The sequence below is a fragment of the Oncorhynchus mykiss genome, chromosome 28 (assembly GCF_013265735.2).
Source record: "Oncorhynchus mykiss isolate Arlee chromosome 28, USDA_OmykA_1.1, whole genome shotgun sequence".
Taxonomy (NCBI): domain Eukaryota; kingdom Metazoa; phylum Chordata; class Actinopteri; order Salmoniformes; family Salmonidae; genus Oncorhynchus; species Oncorhynchus mykiss.
The window spans coordinates 35,645,710-35,671,526 of NC_048592.1; the positions used below are offsets into that span (position 1 = coordinate 35,645,710).

The window sequence follows — 25,817 nt, forward strand, 5'->3', positions numbered from 1 at the left end:
AGAGAGACTGTCAAGGGAAAGAGAGACTGTCAGGGGAGAGAGACACTGTCAGGGGAGAGAGAGACTGTCAAGGGAAAGAGAGACTGTCAAGGGAGAGAGAGACTGTCAGGGGAGAGAGAGACTGTCAGGGGAGAGAGAGACTGTCAGGGGAGAGAGAGACTGTCAAGGGAAAGAGAGACTGTCAAGGGAGAGAGAGACTGTCAGGGGAGAGAGAGACTGTCAAGGGAAAGAGAGACTGTCAGGGGAGAGAGACACTGTCAGGGGAGAGAGAGACTGTCAAGGGAGAGAGAGACTGTCAGGGGAGAGAAAGACTGTCAGGGGAGAGAGAGACTGTCAGGGGAGAGAAAGACTGTCAGGGGAGAGAGAGACTGTCAAGGGAGAGATAGACTGTCAGGGGAGAGAGAGACTGTCAGGGGAGAGAGAGACTGTCAGGGGAGAGAAAGACTGTCAGGGGAGAGAGAGACTGTCAGAGGAGAGAGAGACTGTCAGAGGAGAGAGAGACTGTCAGGGGAGAGAGAGACTGTCAGGGGAGAGAGAGACTGTCAGGGGAGAGAAAGAATGTAGAGATGAAAGAAAGAGACAGAAAAGGGAGCTAGAAAGAGGAGGAGATGAAGAAAGACAAGAAAAAGATACTGAGACAAAGCAACCTGATTATGAGGAAGCAAAGACGACGATTGATTTGACTGGAACATATGACTGTCGTCCCAATTGATGAGAAATCGTTGTTAGCATTGACCGAAAAACTGTGTGTGTCTGTGTGTCTGTATGTGTATGTGTGTGTGTGTTTGTCTGCATTTGTGCATGTATGTGTGTCTCACTATCTGTCTGTCAATCTGTCTGTGTGGATTGAGAAAAGCTGTTCCTTTGAGCGCATTTACCCGTCAAATTCCCTTTTCTCCTCTTATTTTATCCCCCCTCTCTACCCCTCCTCTTGATCCCCCCTCCTCTCTCTCTCCCCCCTCTCTCTCCCCCCCTCTCTCTCTCTGTCAGTGAGTTCTTCGGTTCAGCTCCCACCCTGGGGCCACCCTGTTGGCCATTCAGAACCGTAATGGGGTGTAGAAAAAGAGAAGTCAGAGAGGACCGAGTTGGCTAGAGGAAGGAGAGGAGAGAGGGAGAAAGAGGGAGGAAGGGAGAGAGAGGAAGGGAGAGCGAGAACAGAGTGGGCCAGAGGAAGGAGAGGAGAGAGGGAGAGAGTGGGAGGAAGGGAGAGCGAGGACAGAGTGGGCCAGAGGAAGGAGAGGAGAGAGCAATCGATACCAGGGCTAAATCGGGCATTGCATTGGCACTAAGGGGGTAATGGCTGGAAGAATGCCTCAAATAGAAATGCCTAATGACCAAGGAATTGACCTCTGACCTTGATATTTAGTACATTTGAGATTGGACTCCCCCTCCTCAATATTAGAGACAGGCCAATTTTTGACCCCCTCAATATTATACCATGAATTTGATGGATTGAAAAGTATTTTCTCAGAGTAGCTACTGGCTTTATGTGGCTTTAAACTACATAGTACTACTCAATTCCTAATTTTATGATTAACCCCCCCCCCCCCCCCCAAGGCCAAGTATGCCTTTGGTTTGACCTGGGAAAATATTGTGCAAGGCTTGTAAGGATAACTGAGCAATAACCCCTCTCTTTCTCTCTTCTAAACAACCTCTTCATTCTGTGAGCTAACTTGTAAAAAACATTTTTTTAAATTAAGAAGTAGTCACATTTAACATGGTCACTTCATAAGCACAAATAAGAATGATTCTTTTTCAAGTGGGGGAAGTTTCAAAAAAATCTTTGCTTCAACCTTTCTCATGTTCACGCTTACAAAAAAGGGTTCTTCGGCTGTCCCCATAGGAGAACCCTTTTGGTCCCACGTAGAACACTTTTTGGGTTCAATTTAGAATTCTGTAGAAAGGGTCCTACATGGAACCCAAAAGGGTTCTACCAGGAACCAAAAGGGTTCTACCTGGAACCAAAAAGTGTTATTCAAAGGGTTCTCCTATGGGGACACCCAAATAACCATTTTAGGTTCTAGATAGCATATTTTCTTCTAAGAATGTAGTCTGTACTCTGTTAGCAATATCCCCTTGAACCAGCCAATCTCAAACTGCACAAGATTTCAGTGATAATGTTGACATTCATAGCCGCGGAAAGTAGTTTGGGGATGGGGGTGCTGTGTTGGCTATGTTGACATTGGTGTGATGTGAGATGGGGAAGCTTCAAAGGCTTGAATACACCGGGACGACATATCACACAAATAGCTGTCACAATTCCTGCCAAAAGTGAATTTCTTCCCCTTATTCCCCCAGATAGCCTTCCCCTCTTCACTTCTGTATAAAATGTGTCAAATTCAGTAGTCATATCATCATCATCATCATGCTGTCAGCATAAGGCTACGGCTACACAGAGGCTTGAAGACGGATGAACATAAATTGTCCATGTCTGTCTTGTAAGGGTTAAACTTATGCCAAGACTGTGCAAAGCTGTCATCGAGGCAAAGTGGGCTACTGTAGCAGCTCTCGTTGGTGGTAGAAAAAGTAGACCAAGGCACAGCGTGGAAAATGTTCATGATTTTAATTCAAGAAACACTCAAACAAAATAACAAATCGAAAACGAAAGTGCACGGTTCTGTCAGGCAACAGTAACGAAACAGAAAACAAGATCCCACAACCTAATGGTGGGAAAAAGGGCTGCCTAAGTATGATCCCCAATCAGAGACAACGATAGACAGCTGCCTCTGATTGGGAACCACACTCGGCCAAAAACAAAGAAACAGAAAACATAGAATTTCCCACCCGAGTCACACTCTGACCTAACCAAACACAGAGAATAATAAGGACCTCTAACAATACAATGTAGAAAATAGTAAAGAATAACCCTGGAATGAATAGGTGGGTTCAAGCTTCTGACTGGTACTGTAAGAAAACTATTTTCAGACGTTCATACATCTTCATACATGAAAAGGTGGACATTTGTGTTCATCTCCGTTGTCAATCATCAGTCAACTCATGACTCCTATTGAAAAACCATTGGTCCAAACCATCATTTTCGTAGGGTAAATCTCTACATGGCCACAGCCTAACACCACCGAGTCATGTCCATCGGTTCAGTAGCATTAATGCATGGTCACACTGTATGGGTGCTACTGTTACAGAACACCGACAAAATCTGCTTCCTGTATCTGTACATTCTGTCATGTTCTCTGTTGGCCTGATCTGCTCACTTTGGGCTTTTTGGGTTTGCTGTGTTCTGTTCCGTGGCAGACAAACAAATACCAGGGTAGAATGGAACAGATAGCAGAGAATGTTTAGAAACAATAGGTTTTTGATGCTCTGCCTTTGTTGGAACGAAGGTCATTGCTCTGGGAGCCGAGGACTGCATCATTTGTTTGTTTTCAGCCTTGGGGGCTTTCCACAAGGTACACAATCTCCATCGACCTTTCAACTACAATATTGGCCACAAATCGCTAATAGAGGAACACTCCAATATCTAGACTCTTGTCTCAGTCATAAATGGAAATCAATGCTATGAAAAACATCTATCATAGTAATTGCACCTGTATGTGTGTGTGTCACAATTTCCAGCCAATACATTTTTAAATGAAAACATCCATGCCACAAATCAACAAATGTCAATCGGCATGCAGGAATCCAATTACATACATGAGAGGAGCAAGGTACTGTAGAAGAAACGTCCTTGCCAATAACACGCATGAGGTATTATCCATATCGCGTGAGCCATTCCTGTCTTATTACGCATAGAAAGGAAGGATATGGCTCATATAAAATAGCAGGTGATGGGATTGCTGAGCATATAGGATAGGTGGAGGGAGTCCATGCTACTGGAAGGGCTATGAGGTTTATTAGCTCTTCAGAAACATGTCATTAATGCTTAATAAAGCATGAATAAAGGAGTAAGTATTTTATGCTTGTGATTTAGGCCTGTAAGTTTCCATGATGGCTCGGCAGTCAGTAAGGTTCCATGATGGCTCGGCAGTCAGTAAGGTTCCATGATGGCTCGGCAGTCAGTAAGGTTCCATGATGGCTCGGCAGTCAGTAAGGTTCCATGATGGCTCGGCAGTCAGTAAGGTTCCATGATGGCTCGGCAGTCAGTAAGGTTCCATGATGGCTCGGCAGTCAGTAAGGTTCCATGATGGCTCGGCAGTCAGTAAGGTTCCATGATGGCTCGGCAGTCAGTAAGGTTCTATGATGGCTCGGCAGTCAGTAAGGTTCCATGATGGCTCGGCAGTCAGTATGGTTCCATGATGGATCGACAGTCAGTAAGGTTCCATGATGGCTCGGCAGTCAGTAAGGTTCCATGATGGCTCGGCAGTCAGTAAGGTTCCATGATGGCTCGGCAGTCAGTAAGGTTCCATAATGGCTCGGCAGTTAGTAAGGTTCCATGATGGCTCGGCAGTCAGTAAGGTTCCATGATGGCTCGGCAGTCAGTAAGGTTCCATGATGGCTCGGCAGTCAGTAAGGTTCCATGATGGCTCGGCAGTCAGTAAGCCATCAATTAATTTTCACCTTTTGAAACCTAAGATTAGTATTTTTATGTAAAGACCTGTAAATGTACACAAGGTAACAACAACAAGTCAATGATTGATTACAGAAACACATACGATATACAGATACTCTCTTTTTCATGTGAATCTTTTATACTTTCCCTCGCATAGGTTCATTATCAATGCAGGACTCTATACGTCAGTGGTGGTCGGTGGGCTGCCCGGCTATGTGCCTGATAAATAAACCAGCAATGGTGACCTTAGTTTGACAACACATAACCCTATGAATATCTCTCCTCATAGCTAGGTCCCTCTGGTGCAAGGTGGAGCGCTTCTTGATTGGCTCCCCAGGCACTCCAATCCACTCAACGGCTGCTCCGCTGTCTCTTCCTCAGAGCATGGAGAGGGTTTTAAGAGGACTCCCATCCACCGTTCTGAAGACACCCCAATCAGCCAGACACACATCCACAAAGTATTCTACGTTATGCAAGTGTTTACAGTATTTCACCATGGTAACACTGAATCTTATTATTGACTTGGGAACGACACACTCTATACTTAAGAGCTTGCGAATGAGGGAGAGAGAGAGAGAGAGGGAGAGAGGGAGGGAGAGAGAGAGAGAGACCTGTTGCCAAAAGAAAAGGGCAACCAGTGAAGAACAAACACCATTGTAAATACAACACATATTTATGTTTATTTATTTTCCCTTTTGTACATCGTTACAACACTGTATACAGACATAAAATCACATTTGAAATGTCTTTATTCTTTTGGAACTTCTGTGAGTGTAATGTTTACTGTTAATTGTTATTGTTTAGTTCACTTTTGTTAATTATCTACTTCACTTGCTTTGGCCATGTTAACATATGTTTCCCATGCCAATAAAACCCTTACATTTAAATTTAAATTGAATTGAGAAAGAGCGAGACAGAGAGGGGGAAAGAGAGAGATAGCCAGTGAGGGAGAGAGAGCGACAAAGAGAGACACAGAGAGAGAGAGATAGAGAGAGCGACGTAGTAATAACGACAGAGAGAGAGAGAGGACTGATCGCCCCAATCCACAAAGTCCACAAAAGTGGAGACATATGCGTCAAGAGTAACCTTGGGAAAATCCTCTGCATTATCATTAACAGCAGACTCATACATTTCCTCAGTGAAAACAATGTACTGAGCAAATGTCAAATTGTCTTTCTACTAAATTACCGTCCGACAGACCACGTATTCACCCTGCACACCATAATTGGCAAACAAACAAACCAAAACAAAGGCAAAGTCTTCTCATGCTTTGTTGATTTCAAAAAAGCTTTCAACTCAATTTGGCACAAGGGCCTGCTGTACAAATTGATGGAAAGTGGTGTTGGGAGGAAAAACATATGACATTATAAAATCCATGTACACAGACAACAAGTGTGCGGTTAAATTGGGCCAAAAACACACACATTTCTTTCCAGAGGGACGTATCTCAGAGCAAATGGCTCTGAGAAACTAATAATAAGATCATACTATTAATGTTAGCTAACGAGCCAGCCAGCTAAAGTTAGCTAGCTAGGTAAATAATGCACTATAATCCCAACTCATGAAGCTACTAACCTGCATAAATCTGCAGGTAGCTAACAAACCAGGTTCAATGTTAGCTAGCTAACATTAGGCTATAGCTAGCCAAGCAAATAGCTCTAAGATACAAATAATAAGATCATACACGTAACATTAGCTACTGAGCCAGCCTGCTAACATTAGCTAGCCAGTACACTTGAAAAATGCCGCTAGCTAGACAATCTTACCCGTATATATCATTCATGGATGGACGCATTTCTTGTCGGATGCCATGGTTGCCTTTAGTTTGAAGATGTAACCAGGAGACAGATGTTTTCTCCTAATTTTCTCCTTAGCTATCATTCTCGAATTCCACTGATTTCAAAACTCGGTCCTCCAGAAAGTGGAGAGCAACACTTATGCAGTTTTACTACACTACTGTTGACTAACCCCATTCTGTACAAATTTGCAAAACCGCGGCATTCAAACGAGGCTGCAATGAAAACGAATGGGACTTTAGCGACTGTGTCGGCATCAAAATCTGGGTTGTGAACTACGTTTCTATTCAAGTGTTGATTGACATGGTAATGGCCCAATAGTATTGGAGAAAAGTTGAAAACACGGAACCCCCTGACACTACGTTAAATTGTGACTTGCCATGACGTAACGTACAGCACGCATAAACCAACTCATTCTGTGTCATACAGCCTCTCTCCACCAGGTGTAAGCGCTTCTCTCGCAGACTAAAAACAAGAAAGGGATAAGGGGGTAAGGGGGGATACCCAGTCAATTATACAACTGAATGCATTCATTTTTTGCGTCATCACTGCAAGCCAACAAGACTCTCAAAAGCTGCGACAGCCGCTGTTTACTTCTGAAGATAACTTTAGAGGCGCCCTAAAAGCCTGATTCAAATTCGACACAAACCTTCAAATTGGTATGTAGTGATACACTATATAAACTCTTTATAGTGTTTTATTTACATTTTAGAAGTGATAAGTTGGACATATCGGGTGAAAAAAGCAGTTTCCCCACAACATATCTCCCCCTTTCCCTATCACGCAGTAGGTTTTGCTTCCCCACAAAAAGACCCGACGGAGCTCATTTGCATTCTTCAATCATGCCTAGACGGGCAGCATGAAGGTCTCGTCATTGATTTGGCTGGAAAGGGGATAAATTGTGCTTTACAATGCTATTATTATTACAACTGACCTGGAAGTATTACGTTTTTGGGGCGATACAATAAAGTAAATTGTATATTCCAGGCGATGTACAAAAGTGAGTTAGCTAGCTATATCATTTTTTTTAAAGCTTCGTTAGACAGGATTACCTAGACATACTAAGCAGCTCAAATAGACAGAAGTGTGCTATATGGCAGACCAATCCAAACTCATCTCTCGGCATGTCCAGCCCACTTATTATCTCAGCCAATCATGGCTAGCAGGAAGGTTGCTTACTTTTTCTGTGGCTAAACCAACTAGGCTCGTAATTTAACAATTGTATTAGTATTTACAGATGGCATACAAGTTTGTTATTAAGGCATATAAAGTTCACATGTTCGAGAAGGTATTTCTGGGAAAAAAAAATGCATTTTGACAACAACAACAACAAAAAAGTTTACGTTTAAGCGTCTCTCCTGTGAAGTAGTGACCCGCGACATACACCTAGTTCCTGAAACGGGTCACATATATTGACGAATTGGCAGGGGCACCAGAACAAACAGTATGCAGAACCCGGCCTCACCCTAATCTGAAGTCAAAAGTCTACTGTTTGCTGATGTTCTGGTGCTTCTGTCCCAAACCAAGGAGGGTCTACAGCAGCACCTAGATCTTCTGCACAGATTCTGTCAGACCTGGGCCCTGACAGTAAATCTCTGTAAGACAAAAATAATTGTGTTCCAAAAAGGTCCAGTTCCCAAGACCGGGAATACAAATACCATCTAGACACCGTTGCCCTAGAGCACACAAAAAAACTATACCTACCTCGTCCTAAATATAAGCACCACAGGCAACTTCCACAAAGCTGTGAAGGATTTGAGAGACAAGGCAAGAAGGGCCTTCTATATCGTCAAAAGGAATATGAAATTCGACATACCAATTAGAATCTGGCAAAAAATACTTCAATCAGTTATAGAACGCATTGTCCTTTATGGTTGTTAGGTCACCGAACAAGAATTCACAAAATGGGACAAAGACCAAATTGAGACTGCATGCAGAATTCTGCAAAAAATATCCTCAGTTTACAACGTAAAATACAAAATAATGCATGCAGAGCAGAATTAGTCCGATACCCGCTAATTATCAAAATCCAGAAAAGAGCCTCTAAATTCTACAACCACCTAAAAGGAAGTGATTCCCAAACCTTGCATAACAAAACCATCACCTACAGAGAAATGCACATGGAAAATAGTCCCCTAAGCAAGCTGGTCCTGGGGCTCTGTTCACAAACACAAACAGACCCCACAGAGCCCCAGAACAGCAATACAATTAGACCCAACCAAATCATGAGAAAACAAAAAGATACTTTTTTGACACATTGGAATTAACAAAACAACAGCAAACTAGAGGGCAATTTGTCCCTAAACAGAGAGTATACAGTGGCAGAATACCTGCCCACTGTGACTGACCCAAACTTAAGGAAAGCTTTGACTATGTACAGACTCAGTGAGCATAGCCTTGCAATTGAGAAAGGCAGCGGTAGGCAGATCTGGCTATCAAGAGAATACAGGCTATGTGCACACTGCCCACAAAATGAGGTGGGAACTGAGCTGCACTTCCTAACTTCCTACAAATGTCCTAACTTCCTGCCAAATGTATGACCATAGAGACACATATTTCCCTCAGATTACACAGACCCACAAAGAATTCAAAAACAAACCCAATTTTGATAAACTCACACATCTATTAGGTGAAATACCACAGCAGCAAGATTTGTGACCTGTTGCCACAAGAAAAGGGCAACCAGCGAAGAACAAACACCATTGTAAATATAACCCACATTTATGTTTATTTATTTTCCCTTTTGTACTTTAACTATTTGCACATAATGACATTTGCAATGTTTACTGTTAATTTATTGTTTATTTCACTTTTGTTTATTATCTATTTCACTTGCTTTGGCAATGTTAACATATTTTCCACATGCCAATAAAGCATTTAAATTGAATTGATAGCTAGTGAGGGAGAGAGAGAGAGCAGATAAACAGGGGGGCAAGACATACTAGACCAGCCCCCAGTACAGTACTACCACTAGACCAGCCCCCAGTACAGTACTACCACTAGACCAGCCCCCAGTACAGTACTACCATTAGACCAGCCTCCAGTACAGAACTACCACTAGACCAGCCCCCAGTACAGTACTACCAATAGACCAGCCCCCAGTACAGTACTACCACTAGACCAGCTCCCAGTACAGTACTACCACTAGACTAGCCCCCAGTACAGTACTACCACTAGACCAGTCCCCAGTACACTACTACCACTAGACCAGCCCCCAGTACACTACTACCACTAGACTTGCCCCCAGTACAGTACTACCACTAGACCAGCCCCCAATACAGTACTACCACTAGACCAGCCCCAAGTACAGTACTACCACCGGACTTGCCCCAAGTACAGTACTACCACTAGACCAGTCCCCAGTACACTACTACCACTAGACCAGCCCCAAGTACACTACTACCACTAGACCAGCCCCCAGTACAGTACTACCATTAGACCAGTCCCCAGTACAGTACTACCACTAGACCAGCTCCCAGTACAGTACTACCACTAGACTAGCCCCCAGTACAGTACTACCACTAGACCAGCCCCCAGTACACTACTACCACTAGACCAGCCCCCTAGTACAGTACTACCATTAGACCAGCCCCCAGTACAATACTACCACAGAGAGGAAAGAAGATAATACAATTTGAGAGATTTATTTTGTTACCATTTAAGGCTTTAGCCCAGTTTAAACTGAGTCAAGCAGGGCATTAGCATCAGATATGCCTAGTTCCCCTCTACACACACACTTCCCCAGACGGCAGAAGATTCTCAGTTATCTCTACTCTTTCTTTGTCTCCCTCTACTTTACCTTCCTCACTTTTTTATTTGCGTAAACCTAAATAATTTCTCTGGGGGAATGTTCTGAACCCAACGCTTCTTATATACCATAATGATCAGGAACGGTAACAATACTGTGCACACACATCTCAAAGACGATTGGAGGACCCACTCTTCTCATTAGTAAGCAAAAGTTCAGCCGCCCAAATGGAGTGTGTGTGTGTGGGTGTAGACAGTACATGAGTAAGGGAAATAATATGTCCAGGGCCTCTACCTTGGAAATGCCAACCGCTTTGTAACTATTTATAACAAGTGACTCCATAGCTGCAGAGCTTCAACATATTTATTGTGTAATGAAGTTTAATCTTCCTCGACTGCGAGCTGTTTTAAAAACATCATTAGGAATTCCACAATCATAAAACACAAATGGGATATTTTCATACAAGTTGTATAAAGGACAAACACTTAATGTACTCTGAAACACAACCCACTGAGCACACACTGGTTGAATCAATGTTGTTTCCAGGTCATTCCACTGAAATGACCTTGAACCAATCTGGAATGGACGTTGAAATGACCAGTGAGAAGTGACATCGTTTTATAACAAGGCTAATTCATAATGACAAACTAGGATCCATATGTGCCTCGTTTCAGGAAACTAGGTGTATGTCGCAGGTCACTACTTCACGGGAGAGTCATTTAAACGTAACATTATTTTTTGTTGTTGAACAAAATGCGTTTTTTGTCAGAAATGCCTTCTGGAACATGTGAATTTTTATGTGCCTTAATAACAAACTTGTATGCCATCTGTAAATACAAATACAATTGTAAAATTACGAGTCGTTATCACGAATAACTGCACAAGTGTTGCTCTCCACTTTCTGAAAGACAAGAGTTTTGAAATCCGTGGAATGCCCGGGGGACGCAAAGTATGATAGCTAAGGAGATAGAGAACATTCTGGTGTTTGATTGCACGGAGGAAGTCGTAAAGAGAACACACTGGCTGTTGTATAAAACACCCGTCTCCGGATTACATCTAAGGGTAACCATGGCATCCGTGACAGAGAGGGAGAAGCGTTCATCCATGTATACAGATGAGAGTCTAGCTAGCTACATTTTCAGATATGATAAGTTTCTTTCAATTACAAGTTAAAGAGCACTGTTAGCTAGCTAGCCACCGTTGGCTGGCTGGATTGCTAGCTACCGTTATGTGTATGATCTGTGTAGTATAGTAATATTATTCATATCTCAGAGCCATTTGCATTGCTAGTTATGTTAACTAGCTAACATTGAATCGAGTTGGTTTGCTACCTGCAGATTCATGCAGGGTAGTAACGTTTATGAGTTGGGATTACGGTTTTTGTTTAGCTAGCTACATGTCTAAACAAAAGACTCCACTGTGCCAGTAACCATTTCACTGTAACGTTTACACCTTCTGTATCCTGTGCAATGTGACAAATAAACCTTGATTTATCTGATATAGTGTGTTTACCAGAGACTGTAATGTGAAGAACAACATGACCTGCACTAAAGTCAAATTAGGATATAACGTTAGGCCAACAAGACGGTGTCCAAGTTCTAAAATTCTCCGGTAGAATGCCCTGCTTTTATTTCCTCACATTCACCACCGTAAGTTATTTTCTGTAATTAACTGGTCATTAACTTGTAAATAAATGATCTTGTTGTGAGTTTATTGTCCTGTAATAATGAATACAAATTAGCTAAAATGGTTAAGACATTGTCAGCTATATGATGTGGTCATTATTTGAACTGGCTAGCCAGCTAACGTAACGTTACTGTACTGTACTGTAGCTAACGTACTGTAGCTAACGTAACGTTATTGTACTGTAGCTAACGTAATGTTACTGTACTGTAGCTAACGTAACGTTACTGTACTGTAGCTAACGTAACGTTACTGTACTGTAGCTAACGTAACGTTACTGTACTGTAGCTAACGTAACGTTACTGTACTGTACTGTAGCTAACGTACTGTAGCTAACGTAACGTCACTGTACTGTAGCTAACGTAACGTTACTGTACTGTAGCTAACGTAACGTTACTGTACTGAAGCTAACGTAACAATACTGTACTGTAGCTAACGTAACGTTACTGTACTGTACTGTAGCTAACGTACTGTAGCTAACAAGCTAGAAACGAACCAAAACATTGTTTAGAAAGTTGCTTTTATAGTTGCCTGGTTTGGTAGATTGAAATACACTAAATTCATTTTTTAAACTGATGAGTTTATTGGTGTTAGAATACACCAGTTACGCTATTTTGGACCACCAGGCTGCTGATGTCATGCTGCTGATTTCATGCATGTGAATCCTTAAACAGATGGGTGGGGCTAAGGCTTAAGACGGTGTAGTGACGCCTCTATAACTGAGATGCAATGCATTAGACTGCTGCGCCACTTGGGAGCCCCAAAGACAAAGAAGAGTTCTCCGGTAGGTGAACCAAAACATTCAAGGACCATTTTTCTCAAAAGTGGGGTTACAAGTTTAATCAACTTTCAAAACAGAGTTACTTTCCCATTGTTCCTCAACTGTAGTGTGTGATATACTATGTTCTAGCATAAGACCGAATCGAGCCGGTCGGTCACATATACTCAATATATACTGGATACAAGGTATGCGTCCTTGTAGAGAGCAAGCAAGGCCATTTGTCAAAAGGTTGAGTCAATCCTCACAAGAAACCCACATAATGGATTCAGATTAATCCCTCACACACCAAGGCCATGAAAGGGTGGATACACACAAGGCATACACAGAAACCTGGAAAATAATCTACACACATTTCATGCACATTTACTGAAATGAAGCCGTGAACAGTGATTTGGCCATTTGTCAGAGGTTTGTCTTTCCTTCACGAGCAAACAAAATAAGCACATGTAATAGGGGACTTAACCCTTGTGTTAACCCTTAACCCTTGTGTTAACCCTTAACCCTTGTGTTAACCCTTAACCCTTGTGTTAACCCTTAACCATTGTGTTAACCCTTAACCCTTGTGTTAACCCTTAACCCTTGTGTTAACCCTTGTGTTAACCCTTAACCCTTAACCCTTGTGTTAACCATTCTGCTAACCCTTAACCCTTGTGTTAACCCTTGTGTTAACCCTTAACCCTTGTGTTAACACTTAATCCTTGTGTTAACCCTTAACCCTTGTGCTAACCCTTAACCCTTGTGCTAACCCTTAACCCTTGTGCTAACCCTTAACCCTTGTGTTAACCCTTAACCCTTGTGCTAACCCTTAACCCTTGTGCTAACCCTTATCCCTTGTGTTAACCCTTAACCCTTGTGTTAACCCTTAACCCTTGTGCTAACCCTTAACCCTTGTGCTAACCCTTATCCCTTGTGCTAACCCTTAACCCTTGTGCTAACCCTTATCCCTTGTGTTAACCCTTAACCCTTGTGCTAACCCTTAAGTAAAATGCCCCATAGCTAGCTATCCAAAAAGTATCTAAGCCCTTTTCATTTGAGGCTACAGTAAATGCAAAATATGGAGATATAGTTTTTTTCTTCTCTTTCAACTAATTGATGAGCATTCAGGGCAGTGTTCAGAGTTGCCGGTCTCTTTATCGCTAAATAACTCTAACTGAGTAATTGGCAATTAGCTGCCCATTCTTCTAAGTGTTATGTAAAAACTGGCACTTTCCTCGCTGCACGTTAAATATTTAATTGAACCTTTATTTAACTAGGTAAGTCAGTTAAGAACAAATTCTTATTTACAATGACGGCCTACTCCGGCCAAACCCGGACGATGCTGGGCCAATTGTGCGTCACCCTATGGGACTCCCAATCACGGCCAGTTGTGATACAGCCTGGATTCGAGATGCAGTGCTTTAAACCGCTGCGCCACTCAGGAGTCACCCAATCGACGCTCATCAAGATGTCTCAATAATCAGACGTAACGAGAGCAAGGTAAAATAAAAATACATTTTATACATTTGAGATTGGCAGCATTTGCATTTGTACTCTTGCACAATTCCAAACACCCAGGGAAAGGGGGGGGGGGGGGAATCAACCATACAACCATGGGGAAATAATACACTTTTGGGGAAAGTACATTGGTACAGGTTAGAGGTCATAATGGATCCACATGTACCTGAATACCCAACACCCCATCTGGCACCCGAGTGGGTCCACAACCAGAATTCTAAATAATATCACGGATCGGGTTCGAATCTGATATGATTGTCAACGGGTCTCTGGTACGTGTAATTTTAACTGATTTGCCCGGAAGGGAATGCACAGATCCGAATGCAACTGCTACATCAGGTAGGCTGCTACATCAGGGTAGGCTGCTACATCAGGGTATGCTGCTACATCAGGGTAGGCTGCTACATCAGCGTAGGCTGCTACATCAGGTAGGCTGCTACATCAGGGTAGGCTGCTACATCAGGGTAGGCTGCTACATCAGGGTAGGCTGCTACATCAGGTAGGCTGCTACAACAGGGTAGGCTGCTACAACAGGGTAGGCTGCTACAACAGGGTAGGCTGCTACATCATGGTAGGCTGCTACATCAGGGTAGGCTGCTACATCAGGTAGGCTGCTACATCAGGTAGGCTGCTACATCAGGTAGGCTGCTACAACAGGGTAGGCTGCTACAACAGGGTAGGCTGCTACATCAGGGTAGGCTGCTACATCAGGTAGGCTGCTACAACAGGGTAGGCTGCTACAACAGGGTAGGCTGCTACATCAGGGTAGGCTGCTACATCATGGTAGGCTGCTACATCAGGGTAGGCTGCTACATCAGGTAGGCTGCTACATCAGGTAGGCTGCTACATCAGGTAGGCTGCTACAACAGGGTAGGCTGCTACAACAGGGTAGGCTGCTATATCAGCGTAGGCTGCTACATCAGGTAGGCTGCTACATCAGGTAGGCTGCTACAACAGGGTAGGCTGCTACATCAGCGTAGGCTGCTACATCAGGTAGGCTGCTACATCAGGTAGGCTGCTACATCAGGGTAGGCTGCTACATCAGCGTAGGCTGCTACATCAGGTAGGCTGCTACATCAGGTAGGCTGCTACATCAGGTAGGCTGCTACAACAGCGTAGGCTGCTACATCAGCGTAGGCTGCTACATCAGGTAGGCTGCTACATCAGGTAGGCTGCTACAACAGGGTAGGCTGCTACAACAGGGTAGGCTGCTATATCAGGGTAGGATGCTACATCAGGGTAGGCTGCTACAACAGGGTAGGCTGCTACATCAGGGTAGGCTGCTACATCATGGTAGGCTGCTACATCAGGGTAGGCTGCTACATCAGGTAGGCTGCTACATCAGGGTATGCTGCTACATCAGGGTAGGCTGCTACATCAGGTAGGCTGCTACCTCAGCGTAGGCTGCTACATCAGGTAGGCTGCTACATCAGGTAGGCTGCTACATCAGGTAGGCTGCTACAACAGGGTAGGCTGCTACATCAGGGTAGGCTGCTACAACAGGGTAGGCTGCTACATCAGGGTAGGCTGCTACATCAGGGTAGGCTGCTACATCAGGGTAGGCTGCTACATCAGGTAGGCTGCTACATCAGGGTAGGCTGCTACATAAGGGTAGGCTGCTACATCAGGGTACTCTTCTACATCAGGGTACTCTTCCATGCTTGATGCAGTCCAAGACAGGTACTACATAATCATATTTGATGATAAATAACCTAGCTATGGCAGCTATTAGTCTACTATCGTGTGAGTTGGCTTGGTTGGTTGCTGTCTCTCTTCTCTCCCTCCCTGCTCCCCGTGTCACCTAGCAGTTAAAGGCATTGGGCCAGTAAACAACAGGTTTGCTGGATTGAATCCCTGAGCTGTCAAGGTAAACAAATATGCCGTTCTGCCCTTGGGCAAGACAGTTAACCCCCCCAACAACACCCACTCCCCAGGTGCCGATGACATGTATGTCGGTAAAGCAGCCCCCCGCACCTCTCTGATTCAGAGGGGTTGGGTTAAAATGTGGAAGACATGTCAGTTGAATGCGGTTGTGCAACTGACTAGGTTCTCTTTCCTCTCTCTCCATGTCGTTCACATTGCGGCCCCTCCTCGACCTGCTAGAGTGGCACCTTTCTCTCTTTTGAAATAATAAATAACTAATGCATGTCGGGTCCGGGTGGGAAAGCCCCAGCTAAATTTCGGAAACGGGTCCAACTTTTTTGTACCTGTGAAGACCTCTAGGACAAGTACATCAGGATGAACGAACAACAAACCAACACCGAGGTAATACAGCGATCAACTTAAAAACAACATGAACAGGAGAACATTGGTTTGGGTAATATTGCCGTAATGTTGCGTCAGTCCTTCTAACTACAGCAGCTTGGTATCATGTAAGACATAGGGACTGGGTTGCCTTATCGTGACATCATCAGACTGTGCCACTAAGCATTTTTCTGTGCATCAAGGAGTTCACAGCAGTGGAAGCACTCTTTTTTTGTCATGGCTGGATGGCCTTGACTGTTGGAAGAAGTTACAGGTGCCTTATTATTGCATACAGGAAATGCTCAACTATGGCAGTGTTCCAAACCATAAACATGGACACTTTACCTCTGCCCTTTGAGGACTGGCCTGGGTGAATCTTAAGGGGAGGAAAGGTAGGACTGATAGTTCCACTGCATTAAACCTTGCAAGTTTTTTGGTTTCATCTATCCAGACCTTCCTTATCTGTGATGGTAAATGACTAAGAGGCAAGGAGACAACGTTTGAGTTTGGAACATGGCCAAAGTGTCTACGGGACGGTTCACAGACAGACACTGTGTTGTGTTCGAATCAAGACACAGTGTTCTAATCAAGACACTGTGTTCTAATCAAGACAATGGGGTCTAATCAAGACACGGTGTTCTAATCAAGACACAGTGTTCTAATCAAGACACAGTGTTCTAATCAAGACACTGTGTTCTAATCAAGACACGGTGTTATAATCAAGACACGGTGTTCTAATCAAGACACTGTGTTCTAATCAAGACACGGTGTTCTTATCAAGACACGGTGTTCTTATCAAGACACGGTGTTCTAATCAAGACACTGTGTTCTTATCAAGACACGGTGTTCTAATCAAGACACGGTGTTCTAATCAAGACACGGTGTTCTAATCAAGACACGGTGTTCTAATCAAGACACGGTGTTCTTATCAAGACACCGATCACAACTACTTGACATAACATTCTCTCTTGAGTTTTAGACATAAAGACACAAACAAATAATCACAGTCACACAAGTCCAAATTGCTACAGTGCAAAGACTGAATAAAGATCAGCCTGCAAGCCCACTACATGGTAGGAGTGGTCCGCTAGTTGTCTGATAGTTTTACCGTGTTGGTCTGTGCTTAAATTTCAACTCATTTGAAGTCAGATTAAGCCTTCTCATGTAAGATTCATTTTAAGATTGAAATCAACTATAAAAAGTTATTGGGTTTATTGTGGTCTGATGTAGCTCAGTTGGTAGAGCATGGCATTTGCAGCAGCAGGATAGTGGGTTCGATTGCCTGGACCACCCATACATACTGTAAGTTGCTTTGGATAAAAGTGTCTACTTAAATGGCATATATTATGATTATATAGTGAACAAAAGTATAAAACGCTACAGGAAATCAGTCAATTGAAATAAATTCATTAGGCCCTAATCTATGGACTTCACATGACTGAGAATACAGATATCCATCTGTTGGTCACAGATACCTTAAAAAAAAATATGGGCCTTACAACGAGCCTCAGGATCTCGTTACGGTATTTCTGTGCATTCAAATCACCATCGATAAAATGCAATTGTGTTCATTGTCTGTAACTCATGCCTGCCCTTACCATAACCCCACCACCACCATGGTTCACAACGTTGACATCAGCAAACCGCTCGCCCACACCACGCCATTCACATGGTCTGCGGTTGTGAGGCCGGTTGGACGTACTGCCAAAGTGTTGGAGGCGGCTTATGGTAGAGAAGTAAGCTTTTTTGTGCGTATGGAACATTTCTGTGATCTTTTATTTCAGCTCACGTTACCACTTTACATGTTGCGTTTTAGATTTTTGTTCAGTGTACAGTATATTAATGTTCAGTTCGCCAAAAAACATCATTTGAATCATAACACACGGCAAAGCATCAGGATAAGACAGTATAGAAAATAAATGGAAAACTATCACATATCGCTATACAGTTTGCTCTAGGTTATACACTTTATTGTCTGAGACTAACGTCCAGTTGATGTCACTGACAAACATAAGTGAACTCGATTCAGGGAAAGCATAACATACATGGCTTTTAATAACTAACAAAATATATATATTTTTTTAAAATCTGAAGAATTGAATGTTTTCCATAATGTCCCCCTTTTCAAACAACCGGTTCAAAACCCAAAATATATTAAAAACAGAACACTAAAAACTAAAAATACCAACTTCTAGCACATATTCGCTGCAAATATATGAACTGAACTATTCATGTATGTAACTGTTTGTGTGCATTAAAAAAAAAATCTGTTAACTCCTCTCCTTAATAATATAAATCAAGTAGAAATCTCTAAAATAGAAAATAAAAAAAGGAGTCGACTTAAAAGTAGACCAGCTGCATTTTTTTTCTCCTTCCCCTCTCTTGTATTCGTTCTCTCTATGGGCTTTGTGAACTTTGTCCTCTGCTAAAACACAGTAGAGCCTGGGAGGGCGGGCGGCGCAGCAGAAAGATGCTGACCTCGCTAAAACAAGCCTGTCCAATCCGAGGAGCTTAGCAAAGCTCACATACAGTAGGGGAGTGCTCCCCTGATTCATATGTCAGTAATGACACAAAAGAGGTCAGCCTAGTTGGTCAATGGTGTATTGTGGCAGTGATATAACTGAATCGGGGAGACCAGCAGTGAAAAAGAGGATGTTTTTCCTTCAGTGTTGGGTATAGGGTAGGAAACAGCAGACACCATGGTCCCTTTAAGAGTATGGTTCCACTACCTGTATTCTAAGTCGACTTCTACTCATATTCGGTGGTAGAACGGGAGGCTCCTCAGTGGAGGCTAGCCTCTAGGTCCTCAGTGGAGGCTAGCTTCCAGGTCCTCAGTGGAGGCTAGCTTCCAGGTCCACAATGTGGAGGCTAGCCTCCAGGTCCACAGTGTAGAGGCTAGCCTCCTGGTCCTCAGTGTGGAGGCTGGCCTCCTGGTCTTCAGTGTGGAGGCTAGCCCCCCTGGTCCTCAGTGTGGAGGCTAACCCCCTGGTCCTCAGTGTCGAAGCTAGCCCCCTGGTCCTCAGTGTGGAAGCTAGCCCCCTGGTCCTCAGTGTGGAGCCTAGCCCCCTGGGCCTCAGTGTGGAGGCTAGCCCCCTGGGCCTCAGTGTGGAGGCTAGCCCCCTGGGCCTCAGTGTGGAGGCTAGCCTCCTGGCCCTCAGTGTGGAGGCTAACCCCCTGGTCCTCAGTGGAGGCTGCTGAGGGGAGGACGGCTCATAATAATGTCTGGAATGGAGTCAATGGAATGGTATCAACCACATGGAAACCACCTATCCAGGTCTCAGTGTACAGTAGGCAAGACTGCAGCCATGGCCCATCACACAGTCAAATGTACCCCAGGTCCACACTCAAATCCCCATCTTCTTAAGGGGCGTGTCTGGCAAGTCAGAAAAGAGGGATGGTAGCAGACTCCGTCCCCTCAAAGACAGATGACAGATTTAAAAAAGTTCTGCTGTTGCTCCTAGCATCGGTCACCGCCTGCAATGGGATGAGAGATTTATTTTGATGTTCCATTATTTCAAAACAAATCCAAGTACATTCACAATTCCATCTATTTTACTTGGTGCTAGATGAACGTAATTTGATACAGTTTAAATTGTGGATAGACACGAGTATATTAGGTTATTGGGCTGGACCAAGCAGCAACACACAGAATTGATTCTTAATTAGTAGAATCAGTGACTTGTTCATTAGGCACCAAACAGAAGAAATCATACTGAAACAGGGACTACCTGTTTCCTTTTTATTTTCCTATTCAAAACGTTTAGTTACAGTGTGCCCTAATGAACATGACCCATGTGTTTGGCTGTTTGTCTGGAGCAAAATCCAACATCGGCATCAGCACCAGTAGGGTTAGTTTGCCCTAATTTCTCCTGAGATATCCTTTTAAAGGGATAGTTTGGCATGTGGGCACGACAGTGCTTTCAGAAAGTATTCACACCCCTTGACTTATTTCACATTGTGTTGTGTTACATCAGGAATTAAAAACAAACATTTAGAAAAAACATACCCAGAATAATAGTTTGTGTGGAGGTGCTGACTAACAGCGAATAAACTATAAACTATCAAAAATAAAGTAGCACACTCCATTTAATGGGTATTTACCAACGTTTCGGCATCACTGTGCCTTCCTCAGGGTGATGTCATGAATACGTGAACCAGGTTATGTAGACAAACAGTGAAATTAGTGTAACCGATTACAGTAGTGAGGGGTGTGTCATAATGATTAAGTTAATTAAAATTAATTAGTGAAAACTGTTAAAAAAAATAGTATGTGGCATATTAAATATATTACGCTATTGTCATCATATAGAAACATCATGGACCATTGTACATCATATTAGCATCAATATACATGCTTGTTTCATTCAATTTCACATAATTTCGTGTTTCATTTTTGTTACATGTAATATTGGTTCAACCTTAATATATAATGATCATCATCAACAGAGGGAACATATTAGGTGTACGCTAATAAGATGTAAAAATAATTTTAATAAATAAATAATGAAAATGTGTTCGTAAGGGCCTGGGATCAAAGTCAATATTCAGACCACTAGGGGTCAATGCTTTTAGAGATGATCTCCAGTAAGCCTCTCTTTGTAGTAGTAGGATCTCGATGTTACCTCCTCTCCTTGGTAGAGCAACATGCTCAACGCCTGTGTATTTGAGGGAGGAGATGGGATGGTTAGCTTCAACAAAGTGAGCTGCCTCCGGATAGTCAATGTTCTCACACCTGATTGAGCTGCGGTGTTCAGCTATGCGTTGTTTTAATTGTCTTTTCGTTTGTCCTGTGGGCTTTTCCACGTGAACAGGTGATGAGATGGATTACTCCCTTGGTTTTGCATGAGATCATACCCCTCACAGGGATCTTTCGACCTGTATGTGGGCGTCTGAAGAAATACTTTTTTTTGTTGGTGCAATTACACTGTGTGCATGAGCCACATTTGTAGTTCCCATTTGGGATAGGTATCTGAGTGGGCTCAGGGGGCATGTCAGATCTCACCTAACTATTTCCAATATCGCGACCACGCTTATAGACCACCAGTGGGGGTTCCTTGAAGAGGCGTGCATTTTTTTTTTTGTCTGATTGCAGAATATGCCAGTGATTTTTCAGGATTTCTGTCATTTTCTCTGAACCCTTGGTGTTCTTAGTGCAAAAGACAGTTGCGTTGTTTTTCTTCTTTGGTTTTAGTTTTTAGTAATTCCTCTCTTGTTTTTTTTTTTATATTTTCATCATTGCAGCATCAAGATTATCAAGTTTTGTCCTTGTAGCCTCTCATTTTGAATTTATCTGTCATTTTATTTAGCATTGCTGTCAAAATCTGACTGGTGGCCACAGATTAATTTAACAATACATAACTGGCTATATGGTAGACCATTGTTGAAGGGGAAGGGGATGCATACTATCCGCACATAGCAGGGTATTGCGATCTGTGGGCTTTGTGTATAAGTCTGTGTGTAATGCATCATTCTCTTCGATGATCCATCAGTCCAGGTAGTGTATTTTTCTCTCATCAGTCTGCATGGTGAATTGGAGGTATTCAGAGCACTCGTTTAGTAGAGTTTGGAATTCATTTAGTTCCTGCTGACTTCCTTCCCCGAGCACAAAGACATCATCTGTATCTCTTCCATATAAGTATTTTAGAAAGTAAGGGATGTGTGTCTGTTTTAAAAAGGAATGCTTCTTCAAATTGTCCCATATACAGGTTTGCATAGTTGTTGGAAATTACATCCGGAATTGAAAATAGATTCAATCAAAACATTTTCTCACCCATCTCCACACAATACCACAATAGCGACAAAGTGAAAACATGCTTTTTTTTAAATAAATGTATTGATAATGAAATACAGAACTATTACACGCCTGAGTCAATACTTTGTAGAATCACCCTTGGTGGCGATTACAGCTGTGAGTCTTTCTGGGTAAGTCTCTAAGAGATTTGTCCCCCTGGATTATACAATATTATATAAAATTCTTAAATCTGTCAAGTTTATTCTTGAACATTGCTGAAGAACCATTTCCACGCCATATATTTTCAAGCAGATTTAAATCAAAACTGTAACTAGGCCACTCAGGAACATTCAATGTCGTCTTGGTAGATTTGTCCTTGTGTTTTAGGTTATTGTCCTGCTGAAAGGTGAATTTATCTCCCAGTGCCTGCTGGAAAGCAGACTGAACCAGATTTTCTTCTAGGATTTTGCTGTTTAACTTTTCTTTTTATCCCACAAAAAAACCTCCCTAATCCTTGCCTAATACTTGGGGCGGCAAGGTAGCCTAGTGGTCAGACCGTTGGACTAGTAACCGAAAGGTTGCAAGTTCATATCCCCAAGGTACAAATATGTAATTCTGCCCCTGAACAGGCAGTTAACCCACTGTTCCTAAGAATTTGTTCTTAACTGACTTGCTCAGTATAAAAAAATACCCATTACATGATGCAGCCACCACCATGCTTGAAGAGTGGTATTCAGTAATGTGTTGGATTTGCCCCAAACATAACGCTTTGTATTCAGGACAAAAAGTTCATTTATTTATTTTTGAAAAATATTATTCTGTATAGGCTTCCTTCTTAAAACAATCTTTATTTAACTAGGCAAGTCAGTTAAGAAAAAATATTATTTTACGACGGTCTACCCCGGCCAAACCCTCCCCTAACCTGGACGATGCTGTGCCAATTGTGCGCCACCCTATGGGACTCCCGATCACAGCTGGTTGTGATACAGCCCGGGATCGAACCTGGGACTCTGTCATTTAGGTTAGTATTGTGGAATGACTACAATGTTGTTGATCCATCCTCAAGTTCTCTCATAACACAACCATTAAACTCTGTAACCGTTTTAAAATCACCATTGGGCTCCATTGGTGAAATCCCTGAGCAGTTTCCTTCCTCTCTGGCAACTGAGTTAGGAAGGACGCCTGTATCTTTTTAATGATTGGCCTTATTGATGCACCATCTCAAGCCTAAATAATACCATGCTCAAAGGGACATTCAGCATCTACCAATCAGTGCCCTTCTTTTCAAGGCATTTAAAAACCTCTCTGGTCTTTGTGGTTGAATCTGTCCTTGAAATTCACTACTTGATTACAGATAATTTTATGTGTGGGGTAAAGAGATGGGGTAATCATTCAAAAACCATGTAAGCACTTTTATTGAACACAGAACTTACTATGTGTTATATTTTTACTCCTGAACGTATTTAGGCATAAATGGTGAATACTTCTTCGGATCTTTCGGATGAATGATTTTTCTAATTTAAAAAACATTCTATAAACAAAATTCCACTTTTAAATGACGGGGTATTGTGAGTAGATCATTGACATAAAATCTAAATTCAGGCTGTAACACAACAAAATGTGGAAAAAGTAAAAGGGTGTGAATACTTCCTGAAGGGAGTGCATCTATTTTGTATTTTTTTTATTTAAGTCATGGACCCATTTTTATGTCGTTGCATCCAGTATGAAGGAAGTTACAGGTAGTTTGGCAAAACAAATGCTATCTAGTATTAGCCCAAACGGTGGAAGTCTTTGGGATCAGCTATTTTTTTTAATTTAACCTGTATTTAAGTAGGCAAGTCAATTAAGAACAAATTCTTATTTTCAATGACAGCCTAAGAACAGTGGGTTAACTGCCTTGTTCAGGGGCAGAATGACAGATTTGTACCTTGTCAGCTCGGGGATTTGATCTTGCAACCTTGCGGTTACTAGTCCAACACCCTAACCACTAGGCTACGCTGCTGCCCCAGCTAACACGTATATAAAGGGCTTTGTTGCCAAAATCTCAAACTATCCCTTTAAGTTCTCCAGAATTCTATGTTACCTTTGCGTGACAGAGCTGTAGGAGTCCAGGAGCTGAGTGCTGGCCACTTCCAGGTTCCAGTTGTACATCTCCAGCATCTTGAGACACTCCAGCCTGGTCTTCAGGCCAAGACAGAACAGCTGCTCAACCTAGACAACAACAGGATCGGTTACAACTCACCCTTACTACTCATCATCTCTGAAAACATTGTATTATTCATGTATCCGTCATCAGATATTTCAAAATCAGCAAATGTTTTGATGGGTTGACTTCTGTAAAAAGGACTTATCCCTGTTTGTAAGCTAGAAAGGTTTTATTTCCACAACTTCCGAAGGAAAAATAAAGAAAGTCGCACACCTTATGCTGCCAATGATTATAGATCACTGGGAGTTTATACAGTTGAAGTCAGAAGTTAACATACACGTAGGAGTCATTAAAACTAGTTTTTCAACCACTCCAACCACTCCACAAATGTATTTTTGTGATTAAGACATCTACTTTGTGCATGACACAAGTAATTTTTCCAACAATTGTTTACAGACAGATTATTTCACTGTATCACAATTCCAGTGGGTCAGAAGTTTACATACACTAAGTTGACTGTGCCTTTAAACAGCTTGGAAAATTTCAGAAAATTATGTCATGGCTTTAGAAGCTTCTGATAGGCTAATTGACATCATTTGAGTTAATTGGAGGTGTACCTGTGAATGTATTTCAAGGCCTGCCTTCAAACTCAGTGCCTCTTTGCTTGACATCATGGGAAAATCTAAAGAAATCAGCCAAGACCTCAGAAAAAAAAATTGTAGACCTCCATAAACCTGGTTCATCCTTGGGAGCAATTTTCAAACACCTGAAGGTACCACGTTTATCTGTACAAACAATAGTACGCAAGTATAAACACCATGGGACAGCACAGCTGCCATACCGCTCAGGAAGGAGACGCATTCTTTCTCCTAGAGATGAATGTACTTTGGTGTGACAAATGCAAATCAATCCCAGAACAACAGCAAACGACATTGTGAAGATGCTGGAGGAAACAGGTACAAAAGTATCTATATCCACAGTAAAACGAGTCCTATATCAACATAACCTGAAAGGCCGCTCAGCAAGGAAGAAGCCACTGCTCCAAAACTGCCATAAAAAAGCCAGACTACAGTTTGCAACTGCACATGGGGACAAAGATCATACTTTTTGGAGAAATGTCCTCTAGTCTGATGAAACAAAAATAGAACTGTTTGGCCATAATGACCATCGTTATGTTTGGAGGAAAAAGGGGGATGCTTGCAAGCTGAAGAACACCATCCCAACCGTGAACCGGGAAGCTTGTGGAAGGCTACCCAAAACATTTGACCTAAGTTAAACAATTTAAAGGCAATGCTACCAAATACTAATTGAGTGTATGTAAACTCTGACCCACTGGGAATGTGAAGAAATAAATAAAAGCTGAAATAAATTACTCTCTTCAAGATTATTCTGAAATTTCACATTCTTAAAATAAAATGGTGATCCTAACTGACCTAAAACAGGGAATTTTTACTTGGATTAAATGTCAGAAATTGTGAAAAACTGAGTTTAAATGTATTTGGCTAAGGTGTATGTAATCTTTGACTTTAACTGTACATCACGGGGAGTTTATATAGTGCTGTGATTAGAAATGTTGTAATTGTAGGTTCCAGCAACTATGGTGGATGAGTAACCAGGACAACGTAGTACAGCTCTGATTGGCTCCATAGTGTGACAAGGTAATAGTGCACTACCACCAAGGGCCCCT

At 42.4% G+C, this 25,817-nt stretch overlaps 1 protein-coding gene across 4 annotated transcripts in view; it reads right to left on the reverse strand.

Annotated features, from left to right (window-relative positions):
* Positions 1 to 18,206: 18,206 nt before the first annotated feature.
* LOC110508241 (activated CDC42 kinase 1) overlaps positions 18,207 to 25,817 on the reverse strand; it is a 116,485-nt gene continuing 108,874 nt past the window's right edge. For all 4 annotated transcript variants that reach the window (XM_036966285.1, XM_036966286.1, XM_036966282.1 and 1 more), the window contains 2 exons: positions 24,068 to 24,195; positions 18,207 to 19,727 (listed from right to left, as the gene is read on the reverse strand). In XM_036966285.1, the coding sequence (XP_036822180.1) occupies positions 19,721 to 19,727; positions 24,068 to 24,195 (135 nt within the window). In that variant the 3' untranslated portion in view covers positions 18,207 to 19,720. The remainder of the gene's footprint in view (positions 19,728 to 24,067; positions 24,196 to 25,817) is intronic.